General features: G+C 34.6%; 1 protein-coding gene across 3 annotated transcripts in view; it reads left to right on the top strand.

Moving 5' to 3' along the window:
* The window catches only part of LOC123554271 (LIM homeobox transcription factor 1-beta.1-like), a 59,739-nt gene extending 46,364 nt beyond the window's left edge, over positions 1-13,375 (top strand). The window contains exons 3-7 of one of the 3 annotated variants that reach the window (XM_045344296.2): positions 1,178-1,398; positions 3,797-4,008; positions 5,106-5,259; positions 10,355-10,423; positions 10,984-13,375. In XM_045344296.2, the coding sequence (XP_045200231.2) occupies positions 1,178-1,398; positions 3,797-4,008; positions 5,106-5,259; positions 10,355-10,423; positions 10,984-11,183 (856 nt within the window). In that variant the 3' untranslated portion in view covers positions 11,184-13,375. Of the gene's footprint in view, positions 1-1,177; positions 1,399-3,796; positions 4,009-5,105; positions 5,260-10,354; positions 10,428-10,983 lie in introns of all 3 variants that reach the window. The other 2 variants (XM_053525252.1, XM_045344321.2) reach the window with 2 other exon arrangements.
* The last annotated feature ends 1,663 nt before the right edge of the window (positions 13,376-15,038 follow it).

Below are 15,038 nucleotides of genomic sequence, written 5' to 3'. Positions count from 1 at the left end.
ACGAAAGCATTCACTTAACGAAATTAGACAAAGACAAAAGCCGTTAGCAAAATACACGGAAATGAAAAGCCAGCACTAGAACAGCCTTAAAAAATAATTTTTTTTTCATTTTATTGTGTATGGCTGTCTACGACACGAATTATAGAAAAACATCTTCGAAATGTATGAAATTTCTGAATGGATGTTGAATTATGGCTTTAATATCAATCCGCGCTCGGTTGATATATGTTTCCACGACATTACCATGAAACCCTCTATTATGTTATTCATTTTGCGGTCTAAATTCTCGCTTAGTGTGATAGTGCCGTATTGAAACTTGACGTTGTGTTGACAGGAATAACTGGCGCATAATGAAGAACATTGTTCCGCATTTTTTCTTCGAGTAATTCCTTTACAATGGAGTCCCCCGGGGATTTGATTGATTTATAGTTTAATAATTTGCCTTGCGCCGTCATAACAACTTTATTCCCAGTTTGATGTCACATAAAATTCGAGAAAATTGACATCACAAAAATGCGGAAAGGGGATATTGGATCTTTTATGACTTGCAATGCAGACTCGTATATTACTAAGCTTTACAACTATTTTTTTTTCAGTAATTTTCTGTAAACGAGTTTATTCTGTTACATAAAGTGAAATTCCTTAACAATATTTTAGGCAGCATGTTAAATATGCATATATGAATTTATCTGCGGAAATGATGCGACCTTTTGATGTAAAAGGTAAATAAATAAAATAATAGGGCACATAAGGATGCTTCATTTCGTTTCAGGGAACAACATTGTTTCACTTCCAGTTTGTACTCGAGATGACAGTTTACTCTTAAAGTAACGTCTAGCAATTCCTGATTAAGTGTCCTTCCCTTACTTCCCACTCCGGTGAAAATTATTTGTAATCGCTGGTGTAGCATCTGACCTGGGCCGCGGTTTCCTCGCGCCTTATAGAAACCTTATACAGCGCAACAGTTAGAGAAATGTTGTGATTTAAGCCCTTGTTCACCGCGATATTTTTATTTTTGCTCATTGTTTCCGACGGCGCCATTTTAGGGAACGACTTAATTTAGAATATCCTCTCCTTGTAGACTACTGCCACTTGGATACACGTGTTTATTTCCTGTATAAATGATCGTTGTCTAAATACGTATTGAAAAACAGTTGTTTTTATTTTCTTCTTTCAGAATATATCGTGCAAAATGCAGCGCATGCCTCCAACATATTATACCTCCAAATCAGCTGGTGATGCGAGCCCTGGATCATGTGTACCACATGCAATGTTTCGTGTGCGTTGCATGCGGGCATCCCTTGCAGAAGGGAGACGAATTTGTAGTAAAACATGGCCAGTTATTTTGCAGAATGGATTTCGAGAAAGAAATGGCTTTAATGCCTTACAGTCCAAAAAGTAAGTCAGAATATTAAGTAAATACCATAAACTTCCCTATATAAATTATATAAAGTATAATATTAGCATTGAATGACCAATGCCTTGTTGCAGAATATAACTAATTTATCATTTGAAGAACTCTCAGTAATGACAAGAAATGGGTGGTGTCGGATTGTTTTACGAGTTTGTTAATACAATGTATCCGGTTTCCAACATATACACAAGTATGGCTGAAGTTTCCATAAGAGAGAAAATAAAAAAAATGAAAAGATGCCAAAGGATGGAAATACTAATTTTCAGCCAAGTCCACGACATTCTAATTATCCCCAAGCAAACAGTCTATGCAGATAATGCTGGAAGTAATACTAAGTACAAAAATTAACAAATATCTCTGTACAGAACACTAGTCACAGTATCAGCCACAGACGGGAGTCGAACTCTGAATTTTGTGAATTAAACGGTAAGGCAAACCTGAAGTTTTCTAGGTCTTTATTAATGTTTATAGATAGTAGAAAACTTGACATCAGTTAACATGTAAGAAAATTGCGGATGAATGTGATGGACATTTTGCTTTCATAAACGCATCGATCATTATGTAAGATTTAAATTAGACGAACATGACAACCATTTTGTTTCCATGGAAACAGGAAAATCATTTAGGTAAAACTGAAACTGTATAATTTGATTAAACGCCTATTTCTATACAATGACATATTCAGTGGCGTTGTAAATAATAATAATAATAATAATAATATAACAATAATAACGACAATAATAATAATAATAACAATCATAACAGCCTTATTTAAACAAAATGTCATGCCCGCTCCTTTCCCCCTTAGGTTATTTTACCTCTATTGCGAATACCAGTGCTTAAGGTATTAGGCCCATAATAGAGTATCTCCTTTTTGAAGAGTACTCAATTTCTACATAATCCTACATTGACAGCAATTTTCAGGGGGGCGTAGGTTCAAGCCTCACTGGGACCAAATTTTTTTTCCCTTATTTTTCTTTTTTTCTAGTGAGTTTTTACTTCTTTCAAGACTTGTTATTCATTTATTGTACAAAAGTGGAAAATATTCATTTGATAAGCGATTTCGTGCTGTTCAAAGTGAATTTACCTCTGAAATAGAAGGGGTAGAGTTAGACATCTTTAAAAATACTGAGTTACGTGCGGTAAAAGTTCTCTATTTTGCCGTCATTCTTAGATTACATATTGTGGAAGAAATGTAGGTAGGTTTTACCTCTGCCCCACAGTTACTTTTAAACAAAATGAGCAAAATTCAAAACAGACCCACGGGATTCGACCTTAATTTTTCAATGCTGGAAATAGAAATCTGTCTCATTAAATCCGTTTCCTTGAGGCACCCTTGAAAAAATGATACTGACACTTTTATTTCTTAGTTTTATAGTTGTTAACTAATAGTTTGATGATTCTTTTATAAAAAATAATGGTATAATGAATCCTTTGCAAACGTTTTGGATAAAGGCCACCACTTTGAAATTTGTCTCTTTTTGAGCTGGAGGAAATACCATAAATAACACAAAATTTATAAAAAACGGTACGGTAAAAGTTTTTAAAAATTTGCAACAAAGTGCGAAGCATGGTAAACTGTAAGAATATACCAAGCAAATGCCATTTTTTAAACATTACCATTAGGGGCCTAATACCTTAAAGCCTTACATGGTACGCCCAGACGGGCTGCATATAGACGTTCAAACCCCCTGGTTAATGGTGCTATCACAGATTATTTGAAAAAAAAAGAGAAATACTACACACTACCCTACCCATAGAGCCTTAACCAACACGTTTAATTAAACAAACCTTGAAAATATAAATGTTAAAATGTAAAACCTTTAACAAAAATTTAAAATCTATCATCTGCTGCTATCGCATATAAAACAGTTTTCAAAAAATTTAGAACAATGACACGAAGTCTCGGAAATACAGTGTCTTAAGATTTTTTTAATGTGTCAAGTGATTTACTTTTGCGTGGTTCTAACGGCAGTTCATTCCACAGTTTTGGGATAATAGTTCAAAAACTTCTATATAGGTATATCAGTTTATCATTCAATTTTTGTATTTCGTGAACAATCTGAGAAAAAGCAGCAGCATATCCATGGCATTTTCATCATGAGATAATCGCACAATAAAATTCATCAGGGAAATACAGGTCACATGTCACCACTTAAAGCTTAAAGGTCAAAAGTTGTTTTTTTTTGCATAAAGTTATTCATCACCGTCAATTTTCTTAAAGAAAATATAGCTTACAGACATTAAAAAAAAGATCTTGTGTACATTGTGGTCCTTGAAAAATAAAGTAAAGACTGCAAGATATTTAGTGTGTTGATGCCTACGCTTCGTACCTTATTTACTCATTGTCATTATGTAACTTCATTCGGAAACCATTTGCAGGCGATGACAGTGATAGTTATGATGACGACAGCGATTCTGGCAAACCTCCGAAGCGTCCGCGAACTATTCTGACCACTAGTCAACGCCGGAAGTTCAAGAGTGCGTTTGAAATGAACCCAAAACCTTGCAGAAAAGTTCGAGAGTCTCTGGCAGCGGAAACAGGACTCAGTGTTCGGGTTGTGCAAGTCTGGTTCCAGAACCAACGTGCTAAAGTTAGTTTAGTCATATCATTTCTATATAATTTTTATGAACCATAATCCTTTCATTTCCCCCAAATGACAACTTTGAGGGTAAACTAAGATCTGGATTTTTTTAAAAGTCCAAAACACTTTCCATTTCTTCACTGTCCCTAGAATTGTCGTAGCCGGTGGAGGAATATTAATTAAAGTATCTGGACAAGTATATAATAAATAAAAAGAAACATCAATGTTCCATCTGTTTCTGTCTACCTACGTAATATAATCATCAGCAGACATATGAGAATTCGCTAGATGATATGAACGTATATATTACTGTTAAAAACAGCGACATAACAGACGGACAAGGTCGGACAAAGTGCACTAACATCTGTTTAGTAGTTCTTCATGTTCAGATCAAAATGTTTTCTATAAAGTAGCATTTTATTAGACCGATTTTTTTTTTCGAGAATCAAGATATATTATGATGAAAATGTGACCAGTAGGACTGATTTGAAAATCAAGTTTTTTGCGAGTCTGTGGGAAAATCACGATTTTGATGACAGTTTTGCATACAAATTTCTACCATGTAGATTTTCATGAAACTTCTCACAGTTGTAAATTTAAACGTTTAAAAAATAGAAACGTCGCAGGTTTTATCAGTTAATAGCCGGTTTCCATTTACTCGTGGCTTGATTTTTTATGCTGGATCAAGGTCTAATTTTACTAGAACGTTTTTATCACAATTGACGCTGCAAATAGAAATACCATGTCCTTGTGGCGAATTCTACTTGTTAAGTAAAATTAGCTGACATTTACCCATTCTTCATATCTTTAACCTTAGATCCTTTGCGACCAGTGCAGACCAAGATCAGCCTACACGGACATGGTGTGCATCGTTCGCTATTCAATCAGTAAATTTTCCGCCATCACCCCTTCTAATTCTAAATGGTACTATTCAAATTGAATGGCAGACCAGTCCATTTTAGAAGTTTAGCAGGGTAAATGTGTTGAGGTGATTGTCTGCCCAGTGTTGCTGAATAAATACATTATCTAATCTCACTTAAGCATTCTTTTCTAAATAAGTTAAAAGTCTTCTTTGCATAATATTAAACTGTAATACTTCTCTTTAGGTGAAAAAGATCGCTCGGCGTCAGAATCAAGATGGTGGGAAAGGGAAGAAGGATGGAGAAGGGGGAGATAAGTCAAAATTAAAATCTCCTGGAGACAAAAAGGACGATGATAGCGAATCAGATAGCAGTTTTATTGGGCACACAGAAAATAATGGTAAATAACAAAAATTCTCTTTACATACTGCAAAAATACATGTGATGGTAATAGAAAATATTTCAAATTCACTTCTATCCCCAATACGAATAAAGAATGTATTCCATCTAAAAATGTATTCTTTTTGAGTAACTTCAATTAACAGGCACATAGAAATACTTTCTATCTTATAAACTGCCTTCCACTTAAATACATTTGATGAACAAATGTAAACGTTTCACAAATTGTCTTTTACTTGAGTTACGTTTGTTACTGTGATGGTCAGATGAAAGTGTTTCTGTCCCACAAATGATCTTATAGTTAATGGTCAAATAGAGTTAATGGTCAAATAAAAAGTTTTTCTATCTCAAAAATTGTACTTTTGTTAATAAATGAATTAAAGGAAAGTAAGTGTTTCTGTTTTCAAAATAGTTTTTTTAAATAACATGTTTATGTACGTTTGTTAATTTATGCATTTAAATAACGTGTTAAACTAATCGTTTTTAATATGAATAGGGAGTGTTAGTGGAAATATAGAAAATGCGGTTGTCTTATAAATTGACTATTCCAATAACTTGGGGTTAAACAAAATAGGTCATTCAATGAAATCAAAGGAAAAGCTTGTTAACGCACATTTATGACCCTATCTTCATAAGACTTGGTCAGAATGTTTGTCGTGATAACCTTCAGGTCAGATTTGTATTTTGATCATTTAGGGTCAAGGTCAAATCGAAGGAAATATTTGTTAACACTCTAAAGGCCAGATTTATGATCCTATCTTCATGAAACTTGGCCAGGATGTTTATTTTGATGATCTCTAGGCCAAGTTTAAAACTAGGTTATGTGGGATCAAAAACTAGGTCACTAGTTCAGTTCAAAGGAAACGCTCGTTAACACTCTTGAGGCCACATTTATGACCCTATCGTCATGAAACTTGGTCAGAATATTTATCCTGACGATTCCTAGATCAAGTTCAACTCTTGGTCATGTGGGATCAAAAACTAGTTCACATGCTCACATAACATGAAAAGCTTGTTAACACTCTTGAGACCAGATTTATGAACCTTTCTTCTTGTAACTTGGTCAGAACTTGGTCAGAATGTTTGTCCTGATTATCTCTATGTCAAGTTTGAAACTGGGTCATGTGACTCAAAAACTAAGTCAGTAGGCCAAATCAACTCTGTTGTATTTAAAACCTATCTTATCCTCTAAGAAAGGAACAAATCATATATACAATATTCTTGTTAGAAACAGAGACATTCCTACTTGTCATGATAAATGGATGAATATTTTTGAAATTCATAGTTCAGAATGGGAAGAAATTCATGGCTGGGTTTTTAAAATTAGTAATGATTCCTACTTACAATGGCTGCAAACAAGAATTGTTCATCGAATTTTAGGAACAAATGTTCTGTTGTATAAAATGAAGATATCCACAACAGAATTATGTTCTTTTTGCAAACTAGAAAAAGAAACTTTGCTTCATTTGTTCTGGGAGTGTACTTATATACAATCATTACTTGGAGATATAACGAATATAATTAAACGCTTTGATGTAAAATTTTACGTAGATAATAAGTCTTTTATTTTAGGATATACTAAAAACCAAGAAGAAACTTTTAACATTTTGAGTCTGGAAATAAAAAGATATATATTTTTGTGTAAAAGAAAAGAAACAATTCCATCGCTGCAAGGGTTAAGAAATAGTTTAAAGTTTGCCTCTTCAATTAATAGCGAAACAGATAAAGCTGGGAAAATTAAAGCTCACTGGTCACTTATACAAAAGCTAATTGGTCAATAATTGTAAATAGATATAAATTTTTATAAATATCATTATAATGAATTGCGTTTCTGTACGTGAATATGGCTATTTATATATACTTATATATTTGTAGTATCTGTTTATCTTGTACTATGTGTTGAGGCCTCAGACCATAAACATAATTGTATAGTTATCTCCCCTGAACATTGTCATTACGGAATCTTTTTTTCCCTATGTTTTTCTTATATCCTACATTTAACTCATTTGTATGTATGTATTTGTAAGGTTAGCATGGGATGGTTCCCCGACCCATGTCTAACCATGTGACGGGGAGAATAAACGGGGTCACCCATTGGGGCCTCAAAAAAAAAACTGTTGGGCGATATCGGGCCATCATGGCCCTCTTGTTTGAATTAAATGTTTATGTACGTTTGTTAATGCATGTAAGTAACGAGTTAAACAAATCGTTTTTAATATGAATAGCGGGTGTTAATGGTAAAATGGAAAGTGCGGCAAATGGAAGTTGTTTCTTTGTCGCAAATCATGCGTTTACTTTTGAATAAGAATTGTTTATGTTCAAATAGAAATTGTTTTGACTCTTACAAAAATCTATGTTGATGGACAAGTGAAAAAATATTCCCCTCTCACAAATGATATCAGCTATATCTTATATGAAAACGACAGTTAATGGTCAAATGGAAAATGTTTCTATCAATGGTCTGGTACGTTTTGGAGAACGATTGTTGCCGGATATACTGAGAATGTATCTATCTCACAAATTGTATTTCATTTGCTCTACGCTTTGTCAATGGTTTCTATAAGGTATTATTCATTTGCGTGAATTACTTCCGTTAATTGTCAAATAGTAAGTATTTCTATCACACATATTATCTTCTATTATCTAAGCGATTGGTAGTGGACAAATAGAATGTAGGAATAACGCATTTTTTTTCATGTTATAACATCTGCAACATCCCGATTTGTTGGTGCCTGAGCTCGATAGAGTGAGGGTACCTATGTATTCCGAATGATTCTGAAGGTGATATAGCACGAAGTAAAACATGAGCTAACGATTTTCTAGAATAAAACGTGTAAAAACTAATAAATGAATATATTGTATGGTTGAAACAGCAATGGTCAAAATGTATAATGATCTTTTGGAAACCATAGATGAAAATCAAATAACAATCGTGGTCATGATCGATTTGAGTGCAGCGTTCGATACCATCGATACCATCGATATCCCGATACTGATTCAAATCCTTCAAGATGACTTTGGTATACATAGCACTCCCTTGAAATGGATAGAATCTTATCTCACGAACAGAACAATGAAAGTTTTAGTTGAACAGTCAGCATCTGACACGGAGCCACTGAGGTTTGGTGTCCCGCAGGGTTCTTGTGCCGGACCAGTGATCTTTACCCTGTATATATCGGCTCTCAACCGAGTGGTGCAGAAATATCCAGCTGATCTCTATGGATACGCGGACGACCACAAGATTGCGTTAAAAATTCAAGCGGGAAATTCTCAGAATGAGACAACTGTTCTTCAACAACTCGACAGTTGTCTCAATGAAATCATAAAATGGATGACAACCTTCAAACTGAAAATGAATCAGTCTAAAACTGAAATTATTATGTATGGAACAAGACAACAGTTAGCGAAATTGAACCTCACAAGTGAAACGTTGGTGGATGTGACGTAAAATGAGTCGATCATGTCAGAGACCTAGGTGTAACTATGACCAATACACTCAACTTTGACCATCACATTCAGAAAAAGTGTCAGATAGCTCATGTGCAGTTACGAAACCTTAGGGCTATACGGAAACATCTCACACAAAAGTCAACTGAATCATTAGTGCATGGATTGGTTCATTCTCACATTGACTTCTGCAACAGTTTATTTACAGAAATTCCAGCCTACCAAATCAATAAACTACAGCGAGTCCAAAATCATGCCGCTAGAGTAGTCAAGAACGCTTCCTATGAAAAACCAAGTACCGAACTTCTGAAAGAATTACACTGGCTTCCAGTTAAGGCTAGAGTCATGTTCAAAGTTTTAGTAATAGTCTTCCGTGTCATCAATGGTACAGCTCCAGTATATCTGAGGGAAATGTTTGTACCTACTCGACAACGATACAGACTTCGCTTACAAAGTGACACTAACTTTAACATCCCTAGACGGCGAACAAAATTAGCAGACAGATCTATGGCAGTCGTTGGTCCCAAATGGTGGAACGATCTGCCTAGCTATCTGAAAAACATTCAGTCTGAAGCCAGCTTTAGATCAAAACTGAAAACACATTTATTTAGGCAGTTTCATGAACAATGAGTGTAGTCTTGTTAAAATACAAAATATCAGAAGTGGTGTAAAATAGTATTTATACATGTCTAAATCTTTAAATCTAAGTTCTAGAATCCTGTTCATATTTTGTATGTATATATGTTAAATGTGTGTTATGTAATTGTAAAGCGCAATAGAATATTTTATAATTTTTGCGCTATATAAATACCATGTATTTGTATTTGTATAGAAAGTGTTTCTATCTCATAAATTGCTCTTTGTTTGAATTATGGTTATTAATGGTCAGATAAAATAAAACAGTCTTATATTATAATAGAACTTTTGTTCTCAAAATTTGCCATTTTATCTAGAACAGGCAAATTGTTTTTTCTTTCTATCTCAGTAATGGTGTTCTATATGAATAACGTGTGTTGATTGACAAATGAAGTGTTTCTATCTTACAAATTACCTTTTATAAGAATAACGACGAACAAGCTGAATCTTGTCCAATCTCACCAATGGTGTCCTAATTTCTTAACGTTTGTTGATGGACATATGAAAAGTGTTTCTGTCTTTATTGGAATAACGTTTTTGGTGGACAGAATGTTTTTTTCTATCTCTCACCAATATTCTGATATATGAATAACATTTTTATTGGTCAAATAGAGAGTGTTTCCACTTCACAAATGGTGCTCGTTTTTAATATCAGTTGTTGATGGATAAATAGAAATGGTTTCTACCTCACAAATGGTGTTCTTTATTCTGTACTGTATGGAATGTTATTGTTTTCTATTAATGACACAGGAACGAAACTGCCATAGTTGTTAGGCGGCTTCAAATAATGGTAAAAATGGTTATGAGTGTGTATTCATGGAAACTGTGTCTTGGTTTGAGGTACTGGCTAAGAGATGTACCCTTTTGTGCATGTTTTTAAACAGCATTGCGATATTGTAATCTTAAATCAGATTGTATTACTTATATGGTTACTTTTTAAAGTTATGGTTATAACCGAAATGTGCTTAATAGTACAAGGAATAAAAGAGAATATCGAACAATTTATTTTTTAGGGTTAGCACAGAAGCAAGACAGTCGGATGTTTGGTGAACAAATGACCAACTTCGATACAGATCATTCAGGTAGGTGAGTAGTTGTTATGTTCGGAAACAGACTATAATTTTTCTTTAAATTTGAAATGGTTTATAGTATACTGAAAGATGTGCTCCGTTCGGGACCAAACTACATTTCTGTATGCACTATGTTGATAGTTGCCTTTCTTGTATTGTTTTTGACAATAGTTGACGCGCTCTGAGGTAAACTATAGTTTCCCAAAATGCGATTTGGTAAGACAAAAGGTGCTTTGCCAGAAAAGAAACTATATTTCAGCACAATAAAGTTGGCATTGACAGCAGTTTCATTTGAGATTCAAAATATATTTTAGCAGTGTAAGCACTAAGCTCTGGTTTTGCCATCAGAAACAGAATACATTTCCGGAATTTAAAACTGACAGTGGTTTTTATGGAGAATCACACAATTCTATCTCTAAAATCACAAAATGTTTTTTAATCTCAAAATATAAATTTGATCAATGTACCCGGATGGTTTGAAAAGGCAAATGTGTTTCTGAATGTCTTATTGCTGTATTCCAAGTTTCACTTTAGTAATAATTCTTATTGTTACGTATTGATTTCCTTTTTAGATTCAGCATACTCTAGTACAAATACGATGTCAAACAACGTTTACAGTAACGGTTCCATGAACATGGACGAGAAAATGGAGTCTATAGATCAGATCTTAAACTCGGACGGTCGGACGAACGGCATGGCTGTATCAAACACGTTGATAAATCCAATCGACAAACTTTATTCCATGCAGAGCTCATATTTTAACGCAGAATGAATAGCTGTTAGAGATGCAGAGGAATTGACCTTTTTATCGAGAAAGGATGTGTTTTCTGTCCAGCTCTTCAGTTAAGGATGGGCAAGCGAACTTGTTCTTTGGTGATTCTCTCAGTTTGGAGTCAGTTCGAACGGTCCTTGGATACAGTCGGCGATCAGAAGCGTGTTTTATAAAGCTGTACTTTAGCAAATATTCTAGAAGTCCTGATGTCAGCAACAAACAAGCGATGTGGAAAGTAGGGAAATACTGTTTGAACTTTACGGTGTTTATTGTTAGAATGGCGAAGTGTGTCGATGTTGGATGTTTTAGACACATGGATGAGACACTAGTAAAATCGCTGTGGTTATTGGGCCAGTCTGTTACATTGACTCTAAAATGATTTGAAGCTGCTGCAGTTTAGAGATGTTGTCGCAAGTTATGAAACAGTGGCCTTGTTTAGAAAAAAGAACGTACGCCTTTTCTGAAGAACAATACATTTATTGGTCAGTGACAATCTTTTATAGGCGTCTTTGTTGCGTAGTTGTCAGCGAAGGTTTCAAACTACATACTACCAGCTGACTTTATTCATGTCGTTTGATGGCTAAGTAAAATGTTAAATAACAAGCATGAGAAGTATATATTTATATATGTAACCTACAATGAAAAGTTTGAGGCCATGGATTTTTAAATTAGCTTGCGGTAGTGCAATTTTATTGACTGATTGGCGTAATAATATTACATTTAGGTAACTTGTCAATGTTAAGAAATTGTTCTTTCGATTTTGTTGCAAGTTTTGCCGGTATAGTGTTGTTATTTAAATTACTTACAGTCTACATTTGTACATACATTATGTACCTGAATACTGTTTCCTATATATTTTGAACTGAGAAAAAGATTCAGACCATGCTATGATTATGTAGCTTTTACAATTCGCAATACTAGACCAGGACCAGATTTCGGGGCACGAGTTTCGTGGGTATTATTTTGAACAGAATGCAGTTTTGATGAGAGCTACAGATACTCTGCCTGTAGTTTCCTGTCATATTAATTCATACTTTAAGAAATCAATAACACAGCTGCCTACCAGTATTTGTAAAGTCTTATGTTTAATGTCTCACTGCATTTTTTGGAACTTGTTTTGAAACAGTTTTCATCAAATTTGAAAGTTTTTAATGATGCTGACAGAACTATAGAACTGGAAGTATTGTGTTGCATAAGAAAAACTTTCATTATGAATTGTTTTATTTTGCATTCCACCTACACGTGAAGGCATTCCAGACAGCACCAAAATGTGCTATGTTGTTTGTTTTCAATATTTTGTATGTTTGTGTACTGTTGTGCTAACATACAGTTTATAGAGTATGTAAAGTTTTGTGCATTTATTAGGACAGACGGGTAAACATTTTATTTATAGATGTAAAAATTGCCTCTACTTCTTTTAAATGTTTTTTTTTCTTCAGAATATATATATTTTTAAATTGAAATAAATAGGCCTAAATTGTGTGTTTCTTGCCACATTTTCTTAATAATTTGGAAACCAAACAATGATGACTTAATTTCATGAAACTCATTTTCTTGTATGTTCTATCATTATTTATTTTGTTATGATTTTCGTTATTAGATTAACTGGCTTTACCTTGTAATTTTTCAAAAACTATAGTTTAACTTCATTGTTGTTAGACCATTCAGTTGTACTGTTTCCCTACGAGTATTTATAGTTAAAGACTAAATACTGTAATTCAGCCAATGATACGAAGTTTACAGATTAGCTACTGTTCATAAAAATGTTTTTATATGGAAAGTAGTAAAACACCTACAAAATGTATAACACTTGTTTTCAAGTAGCATAGAAAAACGGTTTCATAGCTTGATATTAACAATTTCATTTTGTTTGATGACATTTGTTTAATACACCAGATTACAGATTAATCGTTAAACTACCATTTAACAAAGTCACAAAAACACATCGGAATTTAGGCATCAGTCACTAATACTCGGGCCGATATCATTTATTTTTTATACATATTTCAGAGCCTGTGTTATGTGCTTTTTAGATATATAAGTGCAAATAAATTGTCCTTTCTTTACTATTATTAATATCAATTGTGTATGTTTTGTGCGTTTATTTAATGTTATTTATGAAATATTGAAAAAAGCTGAAAGAGTAAAATGTGAAACAGATACAAACTTTTTTTCCTCACATTATAACGTAAGTATTTTAACTTTATACACGGTAGGATATTTCTTCGTCGGACCTGATATACTTTCAGTGACATCAGGTATAGAATTGACGTTCTACTTTCATACTGGGTGCGTGACGTCATTTGTGACGTCAGTTTCATGCATGTCGTCGCGTTTAAATCTTCTTTAACGACGATATTTTCAATTTTACTCAGGCTAAAGAACAAATAGATCTATATCATTTATATAGTGTATTGTGTGTATGTAATAAAAATATTATTAGATTTGCACTAGTTCTTTCGCGGAATGATGCTCCAAAAGTCCCGCAAAACTCATTGCATATTTCTCGATACAAATCTAAGTTAAATGTTTTCAGAAATGCTCTACAATTTACGTTTTCAAAACAACTTCTTTTTGGCGATAAATGACCTTTTTGTGTCGATTGGCCGTTTCATGGGTTATCCAACGGATCCGATATATGAGTTCTCGGCATTCGCGCATGTTCTGTCTTAAAGTTAACATTATTACAAGCAAAAGGCAGGGGAAGTAACTTTGGATGGAAAAACGTCAGGGTTAGAGTGACCCTCCCCTTTATTTTGCAAAACGCGTCGGGGGAGGTAGGGGAAGTAACTTTGGATGGAAACAGAAAGGTCGGTTAGAGTCACCTCCCCTTTATTTTGCAAATGGCGTCGAGGGTAGTAGGGGAAGTAACTTTGGATGGAAACAAAAAGAGGTCGATAACAGTAATCACCCCTTACTTTGCAAATGCCGTCGGGGAGGTAGGGGAAGTAACTATGGATAGAAAAAGAGGTCTTTTAGAGTGACCTTCCCTTTATTTTGCAACTGGTGCCGGGGGAGTTAGGGGAAGCAACTTTGGACGGAAACAAAAAGAGGAAAGTTAGAGTGACCTCACCTTTTTTGCATCGGCGTCGGGAAGTAGTTTTGGATGGAAAAAGGTCAGTTGGAGTGACTTCCACTTTATATTGCCAAAAGCGCCGAGGTAGGTAGCTGAAGTAACTTTGGATGAAAACAAAAAGGGGTTAGTTAGAGTGACCTCCGCTTCAATTTGCAAATGGCGCCGACGATGGTAGGTAAAGTAACTTTGAATGAAAACAAAAAGAAATCAGTTAGACTGACCTTCGCTTAATTTGCAAATGGCGTCGAGGGAGGTAGAGGAAGTATTTTGGAAGGAAACAAAAAGGTCAGATAGCGTCACCTCCCAATTAATCTGCAAATGGCATCGAGGGTGGTAGAGGAAGAAATTTTTGGTTGGAAACAAAAAGAGTTAGGTTAGAGGACCTCCCCTTTATGTTGCAAAAAACGTCGGGGGTTGTAGGGGCAGTAACTTTGGATGGAAATAAAAAGAAGTCGATAAAAGTGACCACCCCTTACTTTCCAAGTGCCGTCGGGGGAGGTAGGGGAAGTAACTTTGGATGGAAACATGAGGTATGTTAGAGTGACCTTCCCTTTATTGTGCAAATGGCGTCGGGAAGTAGCTTTGGATGAAAAAAAGGTCAGTTGGAGTGACTTCACCTTTATATTGCAAATGGCGCCGAGGTAGGTAGCTGAAGTAACTTTGGATGAAAATAACACGAGGTCAGTTAGAGTGACCTTTGCTTCAATTTGAAAATGGCGCCGACGGTGGTAGGTAAAGTAACTTTGAATGAAAACAAAAAGAGGTCACTTAGAGTGACC

The sequence above is a fragment of the Mercenaria mercenaria genome, chromosome 15 (assembly GCF_021730395.1).
Source record: "Mercenaria mercenaria strain notata chromosome 15, MADL_Memer_1, whole genome shotgun sequence".
Taxonomy (NCBI): Eukaryota; Metazoa; Mollusca; class Bivalvia; order Venerida; family Veneridae; genus Mercenaria; species Mercenaria mercenaria.
Note: the sequence above shows the minus strand (reverse complement) of the source record. Positions and strands in the feature narration are given on the sequence as shown.